This window comes from Lissotriton vulgaris, chromosome 12 (genome assembly GCF_964263255.1).
Source record: "Lissotriton vulgaris chromosome 12, aLisVul1.2, whole genome shotgun sequence".
In the NCBI taxonomy this organism is placed as follows: domain Eukaryota; kingdom Metazoa; phylum Chordata; class Amphibia; order Caudata; family Salamandridae; genus Lissotriton; species Lissotriton vulgaris.
Window position 1 is genome coordinate 644,066,492 of NC_141700.1, and position 21,994 is coordinate 644,088,485.

Sequence of the window (21,994 nt, forward strand, 5' to 3'; positions counted from 1 at the left end):
TTTCTCACACTGCCTTATTCATGTCCTACAAGCTGGGCCACTGGAATTATGCGAATATGTGACCTTAGCAATTTTCGCATAATTTTAGATTTGCCGCATTTGCCACATAATCCATCAACCGCCACATAATTTGCAGATATTAACCAAAAAAAAGTTGGTTCTAGCTCATACTGTTCAAAAGTTAGTAAAAATGCAGCGACACATGTTGCCGCGCACTGGAAGGCCCTTTCCAAAGCTGAGCTGGCCATCTTTCTGTTCCTTATTGCAATATTTGAGTTTCAAACTGGTACTAATGCGTTGCAACCAATGCCCTGACAGGGTTACCAAGTTTAACAAGCATTGGCATAGCCAATAGGTCTCGCTTTTGGGACCTTATAAGTATTTAGTTTTGCAGCATAATATCCTTGGTGCAACAACAACTGTTGCATGGCTAAACACTTTTAAAGTCCCAAAGGCGAGACATATTGGCTATGCCAGTGCTTGTTTGTTTAAGCTATTTGCAGCTGAAAAATGCTTTCTTTCACAGCACTTTTTCCCCCCCAAAAAACAAACAACTTAAAATGTACACACGTTTTTTTTCTAATTTGTCGGTTCCCTCTAGCCTGTGGAAAAAAGTTAGAAAGAGTTAAGCGTGGGTTTTAGGGGAAGGGGGCGGTGTGCTACAAACGAAACCCGGCGACAAACGAAAACGTCCAACACTAAAACCGTCGCCGTCAGCCTAGCTCACCAACAAAAACGAGAAGAGCATGATGGGTAGAATGAACCATAACAGGCCGTGGCCAAGAAATAGCCTCGCCCTCCGCCCCAACCTATTGGAAGGCTTCCTGGTCACGTGACCTCAAATTCCCGCGAAACTTTACTTCGGGAAACAGACGTTCTGTAGAACGTTGTGTCTGTGGCTTTCTCTATTGTGATCTCACTCGGCGTTGCCATAAGAGACTTTCCGCGACCGGCTCCATTGGTCACCGCTTCCCCCGGGTTCTCTTTCGGAACATCGTGTATCTCTCCATTGTGACCCGCGATGGCCCAGCTTCGGATGACCGATTATTTCGCCCAGAGCAAGGCAGGCACCCCGCCCTGCTCCGGGCCCCGAGGAAGCAAGAGCCGCAAGCTGCTGGCGGAGCAGCCCACCGCGCTCAGCCCCTCGCGGACCGTCGAGCTCTCCCTGCCCCGCACGCCGCCCGGCACGGACCCGCCCGCCATATGCACCCCACGCTCTTCGGCCAGCAGGAAGAAGCGAGCTCGGCCAGAATCCGACAGCGACCTCCAACCCGTGGAGGCCAAGCGATCCGCCCGCAAGAAGCTCATCCTCCCCGGGGTAGAGGTGCCGGCCTTTGAGCAGGTAAGAATCTGATCGATCTCGAGAGTGGGGGAGGGTTTGCACGGAAGTTTGAGTAACTAAAGAGGACGCGACAACTGTTTCCAATGTCTCATATATACAACAAACTCGCGCTCTGGAAAGGTCATTTTCAGCTACATTTCCCCCGAATAGCGTCTCGAGGCAGGTACGTTTACTGCCAAATGACAAAAGTGTAATGTACGATCCTCTGGATTTGTGTGTGTGACCCTTTTGTGGGTGCATTGGAGCAGGGCACCTATACTGCAGAATGTAAATTTGGGGGGGGGGGGTTAATTGAAATAATACAGGAGTTTATAAAGTGGACGAGTCTATACAAAGCAGCAGTAATGGACAGGGTCGAAGGTACCTCGATTGTTATGATGCTGTGGGCCTCTGGTGGTTGATATCGTATAGTTGAGGTGGTATGTGAGTGTATAAACCAGTGGAGTTAAAGTGGCGACACGTTACTTGTGGCGTTCTTGTGTTCATTCTGTGCGTGGCGTACCTCACCGTATTTGTTTTGTGTGGTGACGCAGACATCCACTGTTGTGGTGGTCTTGTGTGTGGCGAGAGTCTCATTTTTAAAACATAATTTGCAGGTTGCAAGTCTGACCTCCGAACCACTCCTTCAGTCGTCCACCCCTACATCACTGGACAAGAATGCCAAGAACTTGGCTAACGGCATCCTTTCACCTGGACTGAAGCAGGACAGTCGATGGCTAGAGGACCCCGGTTTTCTGGAAGTGAAGGTTGGTCGAAAGCACATTATCTCTGGCAGCAGTTACTGGTGTGTGTGTGGCCTTGTGCATACGTTTCAGAACTCCCTTGTGATACAATTGTATAGCATTTGAGGTACCCGGAAGCTGTTTAAATCCTTGTCACAAGTATATGTGCTACATAGTGCACCTGGTAAATACCTATACCTAGGGTGCAATAAATATCACCTGTTACAAGTTTGTGGGGAATAACATGTACATTTTGGTGTTTAGTGCACCAAAATCTGAATGGTATGCTGTTAGAACATGTGTGGAGTGTGTATCTGCAGACAAGTCTCAGATAACCTTAAATCCTCCGTATAGTTCTTTAGTGTGGCCCTATTTACAGTGGGAAGAAGTAGCTTGGATATAATGGGGCCAGTGTTATGGACTGATGGTTTTCAAAAAAATATTATTGTTTTAATGGATTTGTTTTCAAAATCGCTTGAGTAGAAGTTGTTACAAAAATTGACTCTCGCTCTGTTATCCAATTCCATGAATATTTTTCTGAAAGGTTTCCCTAAATCCTTACTTACTGATAATGGTTTTCAGTTTAAATCCTTAGAAATGAAAAACTTCATATAATATGCTGGTAATAATAAAAAAATCACGCAACTTTATCATCCAAGAGAAAATGCTGTTCTGGAAAGGATAAACAGTTATTAAAGGTGCTCTGCAGTTAGCTATGCGAAACAAGAAGGATTTAGATAGAATTAATGGAAACGGTGTGGAGCTACAGAGTTATCGTGCATGATTCAATTGACAATAGTCCTTTTGGTATCATGAGGTAGAGTTCCAAATTCCAAAGTAAATCCAGGTTGGATGAACAAAGAAAACAACGTTGAATGGGGACGTCAATGACGTAAAGGAATGCATGGCAAAGTCTCAACAGAATTACAAAGTGTATTTTGACAGAAAATATGGTGTCGGGAATGTTAATATTCATATAGGACAATGGGTAAGAAGAGTAGAAATCCAGTAGTAAAGTTGTAAAAGGAAAAACATATTTAATGAACCAAAGAAAATTGTCAAGGTGCATAGAAATACAGTGCAGCTTGAAGATGGATCTATTTATCATATGAGCAAATTAGATGTTGTAAGAAAAGGTGGTGCTTGTAAAGAAACTCACGGCACTAAGGTTGGTTCTGAGGAGGACAAATATTGGTGGATTACCATTGATCATACAAACAATGGAAATGTACCTCCTACCTCTGACATTGTCTGATTATAGCTCAAACCTGTGCAGTGATAAAGTATCCAGTTGTCCTGTAAATCCAAGTTCTTCTACTAGCACTGACAGCAGTTTTGACAGGAACATTGTTAAACCAGGGAAACTTGAAGACTTTGTGTTACCTATTTTTGATGGGTTTTTTCATTAAAAAATGTTTTTGTATTATAAGGAGAGGATGGGAGTATGTTTTCAATAAAGAGTGATGTGTAGTTATGCGTCTTTAAATAGACCGTAGAGTTTTGAGTTATGTGGATTCATAGATTGTAGTTTAGTGTTATGTAGACTGTATTCTGCATGAGGTAAAAGATAATGTTATAAAGACAGGCGGTGGTGTAGCAGTGGATGTGCTTACGCCTCAACACCTGCACTGTCCGAGGTTGTCCAATTACAAGAAACCATTCTCCTTCGTATGGATTCATCTTTACAGGTACAGTGAATAACATACGTATTTCCCAGGTTCAATTTTGGCAGGTTTTGACCTGCCGAAATATATCTAGGCTAAGATATTTAACACATCTTCTAACTATCAAATACATTTTAAATTTGTATTTCCGATCCAAGCGTAAATGGGAGTTTACGCATGGGTATTTTATTTATTTTATTTTTAAAGTTTTATATAGCACTAGCTTGACCCGCAGGTATCGGAGCGCTTTATATACACAAAGGAAAAGAGAAATTTGCATTGCATCGCAGGATAAGAGGGAGCATAAATATATACGCAAAAACATACTAATGAATACATTGAAGGGGAGAAAAACGCAGGGGGTTGGAACAGTCCTTGAAGGTCAAGTGAGAGGGGAGTTCACTAGGTTATTGAAGCCTAGGTTAGTTGGCTTGGACGGTAAAGTACTTGTTGAGGAGATGGAGTTTGAAGTCCCTTTTGAAGCAGAAGGAGGGGTTGAATCTGATGTCAATAGGTAATGAGTTCCACATCCTGGGTACATTACCAGAAAGGCTCAGCACTGGGTCGTATTCCTTTTCAATTTCGAAGGCTCCAGGTCCAATGCTGTTCCTAGGGGGATGCAGTTCTCTCGCTATCAAAAGTAACTCCATGGAAGGCTACAGAGGTTCACACAACAGAGGGCAGTACAAAAGTGCAAGGCCAGTCACGAGTTAGACTGACAGATGTCAAGAAGTGAGGGTCTGTCAGTGGAGCGAAATAATCCGTCTCGAATAATTTGGGACATTGATGTGCTCTAGAAAACTACAATCTAGGCATTAACTGACTTGATAATCGGGCTCCACGTGTTGGAGAGATGTGTGTGCAACCATGGTTGTGCATGACTTGTACATGTAGCTTAATCACTTGTTACCATTATGACCTTTCAATATGCGCTGATGTGCTTCAGGTCTGAAAGCTTTGAAGTACCCTGCTTTCTACCCTGCTTTCTTCATGCTCCATTGCATAAACTCAATTACATCTTTAGTTGGAGCTTCCTTTCTGTATCTTACCCTGTCTTTTCGTTACAGGCTGAGCCAACCCGAAACCTGGCTGAGCTCCAATCGCGCATGCAGAGAATCCAAGAGCTAACCCAGAAACTGAATCTATCAACATCTCCGGTGACCAAGAAACCGCCAACAACATCTGTTACTAACACCGCCTCTTCCCCCAAGGGTCCGACAACAGCACTGCCTGTGAAAAACACCTCCGATCTCAAGACTCTCCAAAAGCGGCTGAAGAAGTTAGAAGAGCGGAAACGGGTGCTGAAAGCCAAAAAGCTAGAGGAGGAACCCATGCGAATTGAGTCCGGTGACAGAGTGCAAAGGAGTGAGGAAAGGTATGTGTGCTGTGTAAGTGATCTTGAGCTCCTGGCAATGCACACTAAAGCCCAAACCTTCATTGTGGTTCTTTCGGAGCTAGTCTTTGCGCTTTTTCTGGTGTGGCCATTTTAGATCTTTCCTGAATCGAAGCATGATATAGATATATATATATTTTTTTTTACCAAAATGTGTTTGAGGCTGTCCATTGCTTAGATTGGTTGGCTTCATTGTCACTCATTTGCTTGCTTTTCGTAAACTGGTGTTTGTGGCATTCACTTCCACTTATTGTGTTTTGCCCCTGCCCTAGAGCATTGCTCAAGTGCTTATTGTTCCACTTCTCCATGAGCCAGGTGTTTGTTTTTTGTCTTGAGCACTAGTGGCGGCCAGTAATTTTAGGAGTGGGGGGCGGCAGAGTGGACGCACACATACTCACACATGTGCAAACATCCATTCACATCACTCGTAACTAAATATTCAAGCACTAGTATCAACGAAAGAAGAGCGGGGGGGAGAGCACGTCCTTTTCCCCTTGGTTAAATGCAAAAAGCAATGAGGACAGGCCCTGTAAGGAAATATAATATAACTGCATTAACAGGCAATGGTATAGGGCAAACCCATTCGGTTTGAAGAGCCCTCCCCCACCAGCCTAGTTGGTGGCATGCTTCATCATCGGGTTCCCACCTGGGAGGCTGAGTACATCCTAGGTGTGCTTCAAAGCCCCGATTTACAGCGGAGCAGGTGCTTTGGTGACGAGTGAAATAAGTGAGGTTAAATTTGTCTCCAGGATCCCCCTCCAAGCCTGGACAAAATTATTTATCATGGGACAAGGTAAAATGTAAAGCAGATATTTTTAATACAGAGTTGATCTTAGATATCCAGGTGATGGTCTACACGTTTCAGACTTAATAACATAATTTGTCAGGCCTTCTTCAAGAGTAGTTTGAGGCCAGAAGACCTCATGTAAAGTGAGTACACACGCTAAGGCATTAGGGGGTGGACTTGTTGCTTATAGTTTTCACCATGTACGCTTTATCTGCTTAGAAATTTATTTCTCACAAACCATAGTTATTTTGACATCAGCTCAGGTGGATGCAGTAAGTGGTAAATTGCACCTTACACGTGGCTTTCCCGCAGGCATACCTTGTAATTCATCAAAAAAGGCATGCAGTGTGGCAGTGCTGCATCAACCCTCCAAACATTTAGGTTAGGGTTTTTGTTTGTTGCAAAAGTGACATCGGTGAAGATTAATCATAGCCCATTTCCTTGAGCGGGTTAGCCAGAATGCACATCATTCATGCATCATGCGTACCCGTAAGTGGATAATGTCCAACGAGTTAGGACTCTATCCATCTATGCAAATACCTATCTATTATGAGGGTCTGGGCTTGTAATTTGCCCAACCCTTCATAGGGATTGTTTTGAAGGAACACCTTTTGAAGCACAATAGTTTTTTGGCAGAGGAACCGATGGATAGGCGCACTAGTCACTCTTTGGTACTGCCATGTCTGCATTTGTAACCTCCCATAAGGACTGGACTGTTTACGCAGTCTGCTTTATCTAGACTGTGAGCACTATTTTATTTAATGATCTCTCCCTATTTATTATGGCTGGTTTGGTTTGCTTTATAACTGTATCATGACCTGCAGCATTGAATATATGGTATAGCTTAGTGATCATGTGCCTCCTTTCATATCTACTAAACTTTTGGTGATGGAGGCTGGAAGTGCATAGTTTGGTTTGGTGCCTTGATGTTTGAGGAGGTAAAGCGTGCACAAAACATTTTTTATTTTTTTTCGTTCAAGCTTCTTTTGAAAAGTTTCAGTGCTTGGATTTGGACCTCTTCTGATTACTTCCTTATTGTCTTTCTAGCCCTGTTCCAGCATACCAGCGTTTCCACACCCTTGCCCAGGATGTGCCCCCTGGACTGTCTTTACCCTACAAGTACAAGGTGCTGGCCGAGATGTTCCGCAGCATGGACACCATTGTGGGAATGCTCTTCAACAGAAGTGAGACTGTGACCTTCACCAAAGTGAAGCAAGGCGTGCAGGATATGATGCACAAGTGAGTGTGGGCTGGCTGTTGGAATATTAGTGATGTATTGGTGACCGCATCAGACAAGATCACATCAGTCACCACCATGTCAAAGATTACCATAGCTGTACAGTGTCCCTGGCACATAAGTAAACCTATTAGTAATAAGTTTTTGGCAAATGATTTATCACTCAAAAAATCCCTCTAAGAATATTTTGAAGATTCTGCCATTTTTGTGCAAACATCAGCTTTTGAGTTCTGAAAATACTCAACATTTGTCGTGCGATATATAATCTTGCCATATGCATCTTAATTTTATCAACCAAAGATTTAGGAATCACTGAAGGGGCAGAGGGCATAGTCAAAATGTGCTCAGTGGCCTGTAAGGCAGTTGAAGCTTTTAAACAAGCTAAAGTAACATTGAATGGAAGCCTCTGTGCTTTTAACTCGCTCAGGTCTGCATCTTGTATCCCTGTTTTACCCACAAGAAGCTTGAACGGGCAGAGGGCGTAGTCAAAATGTGCTCAGTGGCCTGTAAGGCAGTTGAAGCTTTTAAACAAGCTAAAGTAACATTGAATGGAAGCCTCTGTGCTTTTAACTCGCTCAGGTCTGCATCTTGTATCCCTGTTTTACCCACAAGAAGCTTGAACGGGCAGAGGGCATAGTCAAAATGTGCTCAGTGGCCTGTAAGGCAGTTGAAGCTTTTAAACAAGCTAAAGTAACATTGAATGGAAGCCTCTGTGCTTTTAACTCGCTCAGGTCTGCATCTTGTATCCCTGTTTTACCCACAAGAAGCTTGAACCTGGTCTTGCTGCCTAGCCGGCTGGCTGGCTCAAATGTAGAGAAGTCTAGCTCGACAGACCAAAAGTTCAGAATACTTATGGCCTTGCGAATCAGTCTTCCCATAGTGTTTGCCTAAAGCCGTGAACTGGGCCAGCTTTGTAATTCTGAGCTGCTTTGTATGGAAAAGGCAATTTTCTGTATCCATCATTTGGAGGGTGAAAGTTTACTCCATTCGTGTTGCACACCAGTCCCATCTAGAGTTTGGGCGTGGTAAATCCTCTTGTTGGCAGGTATGTTGTGGGTATGGACAAGGTAGGATTGATGACAATTTACTGTAATCTGCATATGTAGTGTCAGACGCTCCTGGTACAGTTTAGATAGGATGCTGACACCTGTTTTCCCCCTCCACATAATGCATAACTTACATCCCCACAAACTTTCCTATTGTGTTGCAGGCCTTTTGAGGAGAGGAACATTGGTCAGATTAAAACGGTTTATCCCACAGCCTACCGTTTCCGTCAGGAGAACAATATCCCAACGTACAAGGATGGCATGAAGAAGTCCGACTACCAGCTCACGCTTGAGCCCTTGGTGTCTAATGGTATGTTGCTGCCCTCCCACCCTGCACAGCCACTGTAGAGATTAGTTGTACATTTGCTTCTTAGAGGCCTAGAATAATTTTGACTAAAGGCATTTTTCCCCGTTTTTAGACAAGACTGATGGACGGCCTCAGCTCTCTGCATCTTGCCTTCTGGAGCGGCGCCGCATCTTTGGAGGCAACATTCTGAACATAGTGAAGAGGCATCACAGGGTAAGGATGGGATTGAGGAGAGTAAAGGGTGAATGTGTCTGAGCGTCACATCTGTTCTTCTGTCTTTGCCTTCACTTCATTTGGAATTGGCTTGAGGAGGTACCGTGAAGCAAGTGTTCATGACATCCTAGAATTTTATTTGCCAAAATATGCTAAAATATATTCTGCTGTTTTCTAGCCCATTTTTGAGCCATGACTAGTAATTGCTTTGTGTTCAAGGATGCCCCTTTCCTCTATTTCTTGAGTCCTGAAGCATGGAGTGCTAAGCCTCCACAATTTTTTTTTTTTTACATGTTTGTGCTGTTTGCTGCACTTAAGTAATAACACTACTTTTTCTGGACAGGCTTTCCTGGAGTCTTTGGATTCTCGCTTGGTAGTGCCTGATGACAGCATCACCCGCTGGCACCCTCGCTTTAATGTAGATACTGTACCGGATATTCCTGCCGCTGAGCTCCCACTGCCTCCACAGGTTAATACTTTGACGACCGCGCAAGACGTGCTGAACAAGGCTCGTGGCATGATGACACCCAAGGTCAGTCCAGACAATGAAAATTGTTTCCATGTATAGTTAATTGAATGGCTAAACAACGGGCAGAGAATATAGTAGTGGGTACACTGCAACAAATTTTTTTATTTGTTTACATTAACTAAAGGTTAATTGAGTCCTAATGGCATGAATGGGATCGAATTAGGCATGACAGTGGGGTAAGTCTGTTCTTTACCTTGGGGTTGATGAAGTACAGATTATAGCAGTTTGAGAGCATGCAGCATTGACAAAGGCATTCTGTGGTGCACCAGTGTAAGTTAATCGTGGTGTGAGCAAAATATTAATTATTTCAGCAAATCAGAGCATTGGAATAAAGCGTATCAAACGGCCATGCCACCTAAGCACTACATGAATATTGATTCAGCACCTTTTGTGGTAATGTCATCCAGAGATTAGGGGTGGGAAGTAGACTTTACACCACCTACAGAGTTTTGCCCGCTCTGCTTGGAGTGAGGAGTTCTGGAAAACTCCACAAACAATTGTGAGTTTTTCTCGCTTATGACCCGCCAACGAGAAATTGAACACTAGGAAAAGCCCCAGTGCAATTTTTCTCTACTCAGGCGGCAGCAAGCTGCAGAGCCCTCTGGCGCAGCCGGTGGTGCAGTGCGGGACAAACTCCGGCACTAAAAATAAGCACTACATGCCGAAATTCCGCTGCTTATCCAACTCCATGGAATCAGTTTTTATGTAATTCCGCATAGTGAAACTGAGTTCCACCCACCCCTGCCAGAGATGTCAGAACAAAATGCAATACACTGGACCATTGTGAATGAATGCAATGCAGCAGGCAGGTTGAAGATCCTTGAAGGAAAGCTACATTTCTGAGGCTATGCTGGTCTCTTAGAGAATGTCATTAGGAGAGGAACATTCCTTCGTTGAATACGTGCAGTAAAAATAAATAGAGCTCAAACTAGATGAGACTTCTATTTGGAACAAGATGGTGTTGATGCCTAGTTAGCATAAGCCAGAAAAATGCACTTTAACCGATCATGTGAAGTTGGTTTCAAAGTTAATAACATCTAAGTGTACACATGTGGATTTGATTGTATATGACTATTCTACACATTAAGAATGCACAATTCTACTGATGTCAAGAAATTTCTACCTAGAGTCCTACATCCAAGTTAATACTTGTTCCACCATGTTGACATGTCTCTCAATTAAAGGCTAGGCTTAAGAACCTCTGCAAGAAAACACCTGTTCAATGAAATAGTCTCCTCTACTTTCATTGTGTGACTATCTCTTTTGTAATTTTACCCTCCCTTCAAACAAACCAGACTCCTGCATCTTGCTTCTACTTCGAACATGAGGGCACTGCGCCATCCTACAAAAATGTCTATTCCCTAGTTTGCTGGATACTATCCATATCCCAGTAAAAACTGTTGTAAAGGTGTTCTATTGGGTATTATACCTCCTGAATGTGATATTCTTATAAAGCTCGCAAATGCCCTGGGGCGTCTTTGCGCTTGCATTAGTCAGAATGCATCATAAGCCAGAAAAGAGTTAATGTTCCCGACCGTCCTGCCTTACATGCCTATCAACCACTTGTTTGCTGAAGAATGTATTTAGAAACTGAGTTTGGTTTGAACCAATGATAATCTACAATGCATTTTGTCACTTTAACAGTATTGCATTGCAAATTGTGCATCAAAGTGAAGCTGAAATACTGTTGCTTGTTTGTGTATTAAAAAAACTTTCAGTGCTAATGCACTTTGATCTGAGACTTTATTTTTTTTTTATTTTTTATTTTTTTTATCCTCATTCACGCCATGGCTCCAATCCATCTACTAGCAATCTCTCCACAAAGCAAGAAGGTAGGCAGTGCCTGGTGATGTCTCAGCATCCGCTGGCAGGAATAATTTGATGGAATAGACGCCACAATATCCCAACAACGCCTTCTGGCAGGCCACAATCCTTCGACCTACGGGCTAAGACCGCCAAAAGATAGTGTCTGGCCTATTTAGTCTCCCTTGAAAATATCTTCGTTCTGGGCCAACCCAAGGGTGAACCATGAATGCGTAATCATTGGACCTGGGGGAAAAAAAACCCCAGGCTCAACGACACCAGTCCAGCTGGTACCAGAAAGCTCTCCTTTCCTGATTTCCTCCCCTTGCCAGGTCTAATTTAGATATTCGGAGCATTGCGGAGCGCCATTCATAAAAAGAGGGAGGCAGAGCATCCTTCCAATGCCTACAGATTTCCCTGCGGGCTACCAACACAGAGAAAAACAAAAGGTTCGAGGCAGCAGAGCGGGATTTTTCACTCGGCCAAAAATAACAAGACCCAAATCTATAGATATTGGACGACCCAGACATGAGGACAGTTTTTCACCTATAGAGTTACAGAAAGCCGCGATTTGCGGGCATTCAAAAAAGATATGCACATCAGATGCCGCCTCCAAGCCACATCTTGTGCAAGAGATCGGTCCCGTCAAGGAAAACTTCGACAGCCTCTGCGGGGAATAGTAGGCCCTATGCATGGTGAATAAATTATTTCTTCGCATCCAAGCTGGTTTAACCAAGTCCCAGAGCACCCCGCATGAGGCTCCACACAGTTCCTCCACATCCTTCCCCGGCATCAACTCGCCCCATAGTTGTGATGGGAGACAGAAGTTTCCGTCGGTTTCCTCTAAGATTGTTTTGTACCAGAGTGAGATCTCCTTTTTTGCAGGGGGTTTATTGACCAGACCGGCCTCTAACTCACTTACTACTCCTATAGGTAGATTTCTACTCCGTGTGGACTGTCCTTGAAAGGTCTGAGCCCAACTTGCTATTTGCACATATTTAAATCTTAAATCTGGGCCCGATTTTATTGACCAAGTAATTCCATGGTAGTAAGGATCCATCCATGAATAGATCTCCCCAAGATTTAATTCCAGCCTCTCTAAGTGGTAAAGCAAGTGCATCTTCCGTCCAGGCCGGGGGTGCAGGTAGGTCCCAGATCGGGGCACAGTTAGAATAATACCCCAATTTAATCAAAAATCTCAGTCTGTACCAGGCACTGGCCATCCCCTGCAACACCTTCAGTTTTATTTTTTTTAAAAACTTGGGATCCCCAAATTTGAACAAGAAGCTGCTCTGCCCAACTCCCTCACAACTCAGCAAAGCTGAAAACATGCTGCCCACACCTGTTTCGGTAGGTGTTTTCAGCAACATGCGTGAGTGGGATAACTGAAAGGCCCACGCATAAGCTTGGAGATCCGGACCTGCCAGTCCCCCCCTTCTCCCTTCGACGCCTTATCTTTTTCCAAGCCATTCTCGGGTTTTTGTTACTCCATATAAATGAGGAAATCTCACCCTGTAACTTAGATATAGTTTTGGGATAAAAAAACAACGGAATTGAATTAAATAAAAATGTTGCCTTTGGCAAGATGGACATTTTAACCAGATTTACCTTCCCTAAGATGGTAATCGGGAGATGTGCCCATGCTCATCTGTTTTCGGCACTGTGCAGCCACCCTATCAAAATTTGAAGGAGCAATCAGCCCTATATCTTTCACTATTGAAACACCCAGATACCGCAGATTGATTCTCGATATTTCACCATGAATATTGTGGGCAACGTTCCATGACATAGACTCAGTCTTGGAGGCATTGACCTCGTACCCTGAAACTCTACCGAATTCCAAGGCTAGGTCAATGACTGCAGGGAACGCCGTACTTGTATCAGATGTAAAGATCATAACATCCGCGTAGAGGGCTACTTTTTTCATCCAATTGCAATAGGTAAATGGTGCAACTAAGATGGCTTCTCTTAATTTCTGGGCAAAGGGCTCTATGTATAGATCGAATAATAGGGGAGACAGGGGGCAACCCTGCCTAGTCCCCCTCGTTACCGGAAACGACTCAGATAGCACCCGTTGACCAACAGAGAGGCTGATGGACTTCTGTACAGCAACTTTATCGCTCCACAGAATTTTTTGCCCACGTTGAACTTCGACAGGGCCTCCGACAGGTACAACCAATGTCTAAGGCCATGGTGGCGTCCAACGTGAGAACTGACAGGGGCATTCCTTCCTTTGTTGCAATATCGATGGAGCCTATAAGATCATAAATGAGCTCAAACATCTGCCTCCCCTTCACAAAGCCTTTTTGGTTATGGTGCAAGATGTCCGGGCCACTTGACCAAGCCTTTTCGCTAAAATCGAAGCAAAAAGTTTGTAATCGGCATTCAGTATCGAAATAGGCCGATACGAGCCACAGTCAGCCGGAGACTTCCCAGGCTTCAAAATAAGTGTTATTGAGGCGTTGTCCCAAGAGGCTGGTGGTGCCTCACCCTCCCTTAATATCTGGTGTAATAAAGACACCAGAATAGGGGCAACCTCAACCATCAAGTTTTTATAGATTTCGGACGGTAAACCATCTGTCCCTGCAGCTTTATTATCCTTAGTTCCCCGAATAGCTTCCTCTACCTCTGCCCCTGTTATTTCGTTGTCTAAGAAGTGGTTTTGCTCGGCTGATGGTAGCGAGATTGCCTCCAACCAGTTTGTAATACTCTCTGCTGTTATATTAAGGTCCTCCTGGTATATTAACTGGAAGAAATCTTTAAAGGTGTCCCTGATATCCTCATCTCTTGTAAAGGAATTTCCTCCCACAGTAATTACCTCTACATGATTTCTTACCCTGTCAGTTTTAGCTTTCCAGGCCAGCAACCTGCCTGCACCCTCCCATACTGAAAGTGAGACAACTTGCTGACCTCCCACCTCTGCAGGATCCGTTTGTCCAAAATAGATGATAACCTATTTTTTAATTCCTCCAACTCCTCGAGCTTCAGGGATATATCATTACCATCTTCGATTCTACTTCCCTCAATATCTGTTTGCACTATTGACATTCTAGCCTCTATAGAGGACACCTCTTCCAGGTATTGCCTTATTCTATAGACCGTTTTATTTTTTATCAGCCCTCTTATTGTACATTTAAAGGCGTCCCAAACAACACCGAGTTTGGCGGAGCCTACATTAGTCAGAAAAAATTCACGGGCTTCAGATTTAATAAACTCCATGTCCTCAGAGGAGGTAAGAAAGGATCTATCAGAAGACCAATTTCTATTGGGCTGCTTAGACCCCCCAGTTTAAGTCCAGCATCATAGAAGAGTGATCGGAAAGATGGGAGAGACTTTATGTATGAGGGATGCTTGCCTTCTTACTGCCACTTGTTCTGTTGTGAGATGGAATCTTTTGTTGCACATGCCTGTGCTAGTACAATTGTGTGTGCGAGGGAACCTTGTGCGCCTCAACACGTACTGTATGTGAGGGCTGCTTGCACTGTTCCTGCATGTGTTGCACCTATTGTGTGTGAGGGAAGCATGCATTACAGTAGCTTGTTCTGTGCTAGATTCGTAATATATCAAAGACCATATTGGCTTTTCAGATCTTGTTTTAGATGGGCATGGTGAAATTTTCTGATTGAAGTTCTGGGAAGATACATTCTTCTGTGTCCATACCATATACCTTTCCATTTCATGGCTTTGCTTCAATTTAGATATTTAATACCTTCTAATTAACCTCATCGCTACGAAGGAGATTTTTCTGGTGTGCTGGATCCTTTGAAATGGGTGTGGTCATGACGGAACGGTTCCGTCATGAGCACAGCTCAACCGATGCTCATGACTGAACCGTTCCGTCATGAGCATCGAAGGGGTTAAAAAGCATATTTTACTGTATATAGTCCTTATTTCCTATCGCCCATCCCATTGTCCAGGTTGCTTATTCCCTCGCACTATCCCACCCACTATCCGACAATTTTTTTTTTAGACCGCAGTGTGGCTGTGTAGCATATTAGTTTGGATAAAATAGGCTAAACCAATAGCTTTTGCAGAGGCAACTCCTATTGGTGTTGCCAATGCTTGTTCTTTATTTTGAGTAGAGGAGCCAAACCATAAAGCCAAATCAAGAGCAGTTTGCTCTGCCAATGCTTGTTCTTCTGATTCACACGCATTAATATCTAGCTGGCGCTAAGATCAGTTAAATATCATGCTCCTTATACTCTGCAGTAACACGTGTTACCTTTTCTCCTCTATAGATGGAAAAAGCTCTTGCAAATCTGGCCTTGCGGACTGTGGAATCTAACGTGGCAGAGACTAAAGAAGCGAACCCAGTGAAACCGGGCCCCGTCGCCAGCGTTCCTGTGGCCTTGAAGGGAGTTCCAGAGTCCCTCCTGGAGAGGGTGAGTATTACTGCCTCTATACTACATCTTACATTAGTAGAATGTCACATTTATCCTCCATATTCTCCCCTTATGCTGGTGACTACCATATGACCCAGTGTCCGCATCAAGCTGGTCTGTTGTAAAGGTGCGCGAGTCACCCTTTCCAAGCACTCTGAAGTTTAGAGTTTTGCAGGGTGATATTAGTGAACGTTTTCTGAGGTGTAACTGTCAGTCTCCTTGAATAGTGAATGGCATTCAAAGAACTTTTATAGATTCTGTTGTGGAATTAAATATTTAAGTGTGCGTTTTTATTTTATTAATACTAGCAGCCCGTCCCGACGTTGTCCGGGTATGAAATAGAACGGGTATGAAATAGAATGTGTGTAATGTGACACGCTCATTCGCGTGTGCCCCCGCTTGAGGGCCATGGGTGACCGTTTAACAATTAGAATTGTGAGTCTTGAATGATTGTTTCCCACGGTAAACACCCATTATACCGCAACTTTTTTCCGCATACCATCACTCCGCATACTTCATTACGGAAGTACCATGACTCCGCAATGCCATTATAACGAATGGCACTACATTTTATATGCTTTTACCACGCATACATTTACAACGAAATTCATTGTAAATGTATGAATGGTAAAAGCATGTTTTTTAAAATGTTTGGATAAGGTAAGTATGGGTATATGTTTTGGGGTACGGAGGTATATGTTTTGGGGTACGGAGGTATATGTTTTGGGCTACTGAGGTATATGTTTTGGGCTGTTTGGGTATTTTAAGGGTTCAGATAGTTTTGGTTTAAGGGGTACAGGGTTTTTTATTCAGGGCTAGGTTTGGGTTTTGGGGTACAGGGGTATTTTTAGGGTTCAGGGCTAGGTTTGGGTTTTGGGGTACAGGGGTGTTTTTAGGGTTTAGGGCTAGGTTTGGGGGTACAGGGGTGTTTTAAGGGTTCAGGGCTAGGTTTGAGTTTTGGGGTACAGGGGTATTTTGAGGTGGTGGTAGGTTTGGGTTTTGGGGTACAGGGGTATTTTAAGCGTTCAGGGATAGGTTGGGGTTTTGGGGTAAATGGGTATTTTAGGGTTCAGGGCTAGGTTTGGGTGTCCAGGGCTAGGTTTCCCGAAGAGCGTTGGTGTGGGTCATAAAAATATAAGAACAGCGGGAAACAGACATGTGGTGGTATTCCGCAGTGCAACATCCCGCATACCTTCACTCCGCAATTTTTATAACGTGGGGACTATTACTCCGCAAAGCCATCATTTCTAAAACTTTTACAACGCATATGCCTTTATCACGCATGCCATTATAACGCAAATGCATCTGTGGTAAAGTCATATACATTGTAAAAGTACATTATTAAAACATTAAATATATATATATATATATATATTTGGTTTGTCGCATTTATTGGCCATTTAATACATTTTTATAAATAATGGATTTTAACAAACTCTTTTTTACATATTGTGGATTTTAACCATCTAATGTGTAGTAGAGATTAACTGTTAACATTTATGTTTGGAAAACAGATTTTGTAGTGCTCACAGTGGAAAAATGCTAATTGAAACACCAAAAAAACTGTGAAGCACTGGGTATTTAAATGTGAATGCCGCACTAACTGACTGTCGGTGAGCAAGGGCGGATGCCCGAAACGCGTCAGATTTTGTTGGACAAAACTTTAATAAACCCTGTGCCTTTATTTACGTTTGGATTCGTGTGGTCTTTCTGGGTCGATGGAATGCGGAGCCCTGAAATACTGCTGTTGCTGTGTGTATATATATATATATATATATATATATATATATATATATATATATATATATATATATATATATATATAGCCACACGAACGTTTGCCACATATGAAGACGCCAAACCCGCAGTGAAGTTAAAAGTCTTTAATGGAGGACCAACATCGTGCAGCAGCAGAGCACCGCTCCAAGTATCAGGAAGCCTAATGCATTTGCAACACTGGCGTGTTCGCAGGCAGGAAGTGTTAGCAGACCAGCTGGGGAACACATGATAAAAGTTCTAAGTACCGCCCAGAGTGGGCGTATGCAGAAGAGCATGTTGGTGCTTGTAGTTCCGCCAGGGTATTCTTTATGTAAGGGCCGCTTTACACCCCGTAATCAGCCATAGTATTGTCCAAGTGGGTTGGGGGGGGGGGGGGGGGGGGCCAATGCGACTGCACACGGTGCGTAGTTTTCGTCACACCACGCGACCTTCACTGCTCCTCTATGCCCTGAATGTTCTGAGCACGGACACTGTAGAATCACAGGGGGGCGTCTTATATACATTTATTCTTTTAAATTGCATTATTTATATTATATGTATTTATTATTTCATTACCTTTTACGCCCTAAAAACAAATCCCACCCTGGTCCCTCTAAATACCCCTGCACCCCATAATCATGCCCACAGCATTTGTCATGGCCCCAGCGTGTCACGCTCCCAGCGCGCCCCTTGATACAGCGCAATTGTGTCATTGGTGCTTGTATGTACGACTCACATGGCATGAAGGGCGGAACGTACCACATGCCCCCAGCGTTTGTCATGCACACGCCCACAGCAGACCGCAGACACACCCACAAGGGACTACTTTGCTGGCACGGTTCTTTTACCTTTTAAATATATATGGTGGGCGTCTGCATAGCCTATGTCCTTCTGCTGCAACTGCCCTTTCCTACGCTGTATTGGGTGTTGTGATTGGTGCTGTAGTTACTGAGATTACCCGCCTCAAAGGTTTGGGCTCTCTTTATAATATTAGTATGGATTCTAATTTAAGCCTTTAAACTTGAACAGGTTTGTAGTAGGTGCCCCATTCCCCCCCCCCCCCCCCTATTTCATAGCAGGGCAGTTTGATAGACTGATTTTCCTGCCAAATTATTTGTAATTGGCTGCTTAAAGATGGATAAAATAAAGAAACCAATGAAAGAAAAAGAAATTGGGCAAAAAAAGGAAGAAAAAATTGAATGAAGGTAAATATTAGATTAACTATGTTTACAGAATGCACCAGCCTGTGAGGGTAGTTTGTCATGTACAGTCACTCATAACACTTGCAAAACTCTGTAATATCTGCTGATATGGAGAAAATAGCTGCGATGGGTGTCACCAAATGCAAACCGTTTAGACTAATTTAACAACCCCCCAACCCTTCCCCACACTTGAATTTGAGTGATTCTTCATGGTAATAACATTAATAGATATTCACGTTTCATCATTTATCACAAAAAACATAAATTAAGTCCCAATATTAAATCCTGAGTTGGGTGGGCATATGATAACCCTTATATATCCAGGGCAGCTTGCTGCAAACCATGGCAGCTGCACCAAGCTGAGCTTGCCCATAAACCTCATTTTCTGCAGCAGACTCACCTGCCTGGGGAATATGCATTGTCTGAAATGCTGACCTGCTGCCTCTGATCCCAGGCAGTGCCCACTAGTGCACCAAAGATGAGCGACCTGATTCGGACAGTGCATGAGGCCGAGGCCGACACCGCGTTGCAGGGGAGATCAAACTGCGCTGAAACTGGCAAAGATTATGAAGTGATGGCTTGCCTGGGCACAAGGGTTGTTCCTCAATATCTGTACCTTTTTTAGTAACCTGCAACTGTTACAGCATCCGCTCCTGTCTCCCTCCGTGGCCCATTTTCTTTTCTACAGTCATGTAATCTAGTGATGGGCAGGATTACTGACAGAAATGGAATTGAGTGAAAATCTATAATCTCAGCTGCTGGTAATAACTTTGACCACATTACAGTACTTGATTCTTTGCTCACTGTACCTACACATGGAGGTTACCCATATTCAAATCAACATTGGTCTTGCTCCTATTAAACGTTTCAGCCAAAAATACCAATGCCACCCCCCCCCCGACGAGAGCGCCCGACCCCCACCTCCAAATGAAAACACAAGCAACTCTTTAGTTCCATTTTCTTTTGCGGTGCTGAAATATGTTGGCCTAGAAGGGCGAAATGTACTTGCACCCACTCCTTTTGATTGTGCAACATGTGGCACTTTCTCTTGTGATGGCATAACTTGCTTTCTAGAGCAGCCTATAATCAGTATATAAAATATTCTAATTAAAAGGTTTTGTCTAGTTTAAACTATTGACATTAGAAGTTCATGAACTTGAATGTATTATCGTGATCTACTAAGAAGTCAGGCAGAGGTGCAACCATACTTAAATGGCAAAGGTTTCAAAGGTGCACAGTGTTTTTTCGAGTATTAACAAAAGCTAACATGCACACTACTTGTGCACCAGAGTGGTATCACAGCCTAATTATTGTTTACCATCAGCAGAACAGTCTTGGACAGCAATTACTATAATATCTTCCCCCTATAAACACTTTACACACCATGATCTTGTGTAGCTCTATTGAAATCTCACGGTATGCTCTCTGCATCTCTTGAACACAAAGTATGAGGCCTCCTTTGTACCCATGAGAGACCAATGCAAGCAGGTTTGCGATGTATCATCCAATTCCTTTATATTCCTGAAAATGACCTGCAGCTATGTGCCAAGACCGCCCTGTAGTGCTTGTGTTGACAACACCCCCATTTGTCCTTTACGACCTCCATTATCAGGAGCCCTGCAGACAGTGGGTCAGTCACCTCTCTTCCTTGGGTTATGGATGCGGTTTCTGATTTTTGCATCCAGTCTTTTAATGACGATACACACAGGTTTATGACCTGATCTGGAGATTTAGACAGCCACTTGATCTCATGGGCATTGTAATGAGCAGTGAACGCTGATGACCAGCCTGCCTGATCTTGCTTCAGCGTAATGCAGCTTGATCTACCAGTGAGTGCTCCGATGGCCAGACTGCTAGAAGATACTGTAATGGTTGTCCTCAACCAAGCAGTGGTTTCCGACTCCATTGTAAAACTTCCAGTTGCTTGCAGCTGATCATTGTTGTATGTCAAACCTGTCAGCTGTGGACGTGCAATTGGAGGTCATTGAGGTTAACATCCTGGCTTCTCATTTTGTTATTCAGACTTATATCCTTGTGTCATCCCCCCCCCCCCCCCCCCCCCCCCCAAAACGTCTGACTGGTGAACCCGCTAATTTTAAATTTGTTTCTCAGATCCGAGCAAAGGAAGCTCAGAAGATTCAGGCCTTAATGACCCGGAACCCTCAGCAAGAGGAGCGCCTCGCTGTGATGTCCAGGCTACCAGAAATGGCCCGGATATTGAGAAACGTCTTTGTGTCTGAGAAGAAGCCAGCTCTGACCATGGAGGTCTCCTGCAACAGAGTGATCGGCAGCTATCGCTCCTCAATGACGCAGAGTAAGGCTTGGCAGTTTCATGGGACTGTGTCCCTTACATGTGGGGTTTCGGAGGCAGGGTGGTTGGATGGTGCTGGCGCTTGTATACATGGTCTTCCTTTTCTCGACACAGATTGTTAGATTTTGCAGATAATGCCAGTGGCCAAAAACCAATTCCATGAACGTGTGCTTGGCACAGCTACACATGTATGATTGAAGTTCTTTAATGTGGCAGGCTTTCATAGAACTGTATATCCTGGTTATAATATTGTAGTGCGTCTTCCTTGCTCAGTCGACATGCGAGTAACCTGTATATTTCTTCTTTGCTGTAGGAGAGATGGAGAAACACCTTCGCCTCCTCGCTGAACTGGTGCCCAGCTGGCTTGGCATTCACACGATCCGTAAAGAAACTTACTTGAAGTTAGATAAGACTGTGGAACTCTGCGTTGTTGTAGAGGCTCTAGATAAGAAAGTGAAGGAAGAAGAAAGACTGTAACCTCTGCGCTTTCGCTTGGACTCTATTTACACTGGAATGGGACTTTGAGCTTTGCACAGCCCTTTCAAAAGCGTTACATGACTGAGCAGACTTTTACTATTGCAGCAGATCAGTTTTTGGAATTTAGTTTTTGTTATCAGTAATACTTGAAGTATGTTGCAAGATTATTGGTACCTGGAAATTACTGTTTTGGTCCGCTTCTACGGGTCTTTCAAACCTTGTTTTTGCTGATACGTTTTCCAATTTTTCTACAGCAGATGCCCCCTTTTAAAATTCTTTAATCGGCCAAGATTTTATATTCAAAACAGATAATTCTTGACCAGGCTGGTCGAACAATGCCAGCAAGACTTATTTAACCCTGTGTTTGTCTGTGGTCTTGGTGCACTGTACAATCTACCAACTATAGTCTACTCATGGATGTGGCTGATGTGAGATGGGTTGGATTGGTGGGGAAGGCAAGGGTCAATACTAGATTTGTTCGTTTGCACCACATGTAAATATGAATAGGGGTTTGAGGGTTAAAACCACCCTTTAGGATCATGAAGTTTCTAGTCCCTTTTTATAGAGCTAGCCATGTTCATTTGCACATTTTTGTATTTTTAATAGCCTATTATTTCTGGGTCTAACCTTTGTGCCATGTGTTCAGCCTGTTTGTATGCAAAATATTGTTTTAATTAAAAAGATCCTTGTTAATTGAACCCTTCATGTGGTAGTTATCATTCGAGGTCCTTTCTCTCTTAACAGGGTGGTCTGAGAATGGAGTTGAATGGTCCAAATTGTGGTGTTTTATTATTTTTTGGAGGTTGGTAAAGTTGGATGTT

The 21,994-nt window shown here is 43.5% G+C and overlaps 1 protein-coding gene across 1 annotated transcript; it reads left to right on the forward strand.

Annotated features, from left to right (window-relative positions):
• Window positions 1-834: 834 nt before the first annotated feature.
• On the forward strand, window positions 835-21,871 carry LOC147677928 (DNA replication factor Cdt1-like). The gene is made up of 10 exons (XM_086945818.1): window positions 835-1,342; window positions 1,939-2,088; window positions 4,796-5,103; window positions 6,956-7,147; window positions 8,356-8,501; window positions 8,611-8,711; window positions 9,055-9,243; window positions 15,282-15,425; window positions 20,498-20,699; window positions 21,010-21,871. The coding sequence occupies exons 1-10, from the start codon at window positions 1,022-1,024 to the stop codon at window positions 21,171-21,173; spliced, it is 1,917 nt and encodes a 638-aa protein (XP_086801944.1). The 5' UTR covers window positions 835-1,021; the 3' UTR covers window positions 21,174-21,871.
• The last annotated feature ends 123 nt before the right edge of the window (window positions 21,872-21,994 follow it).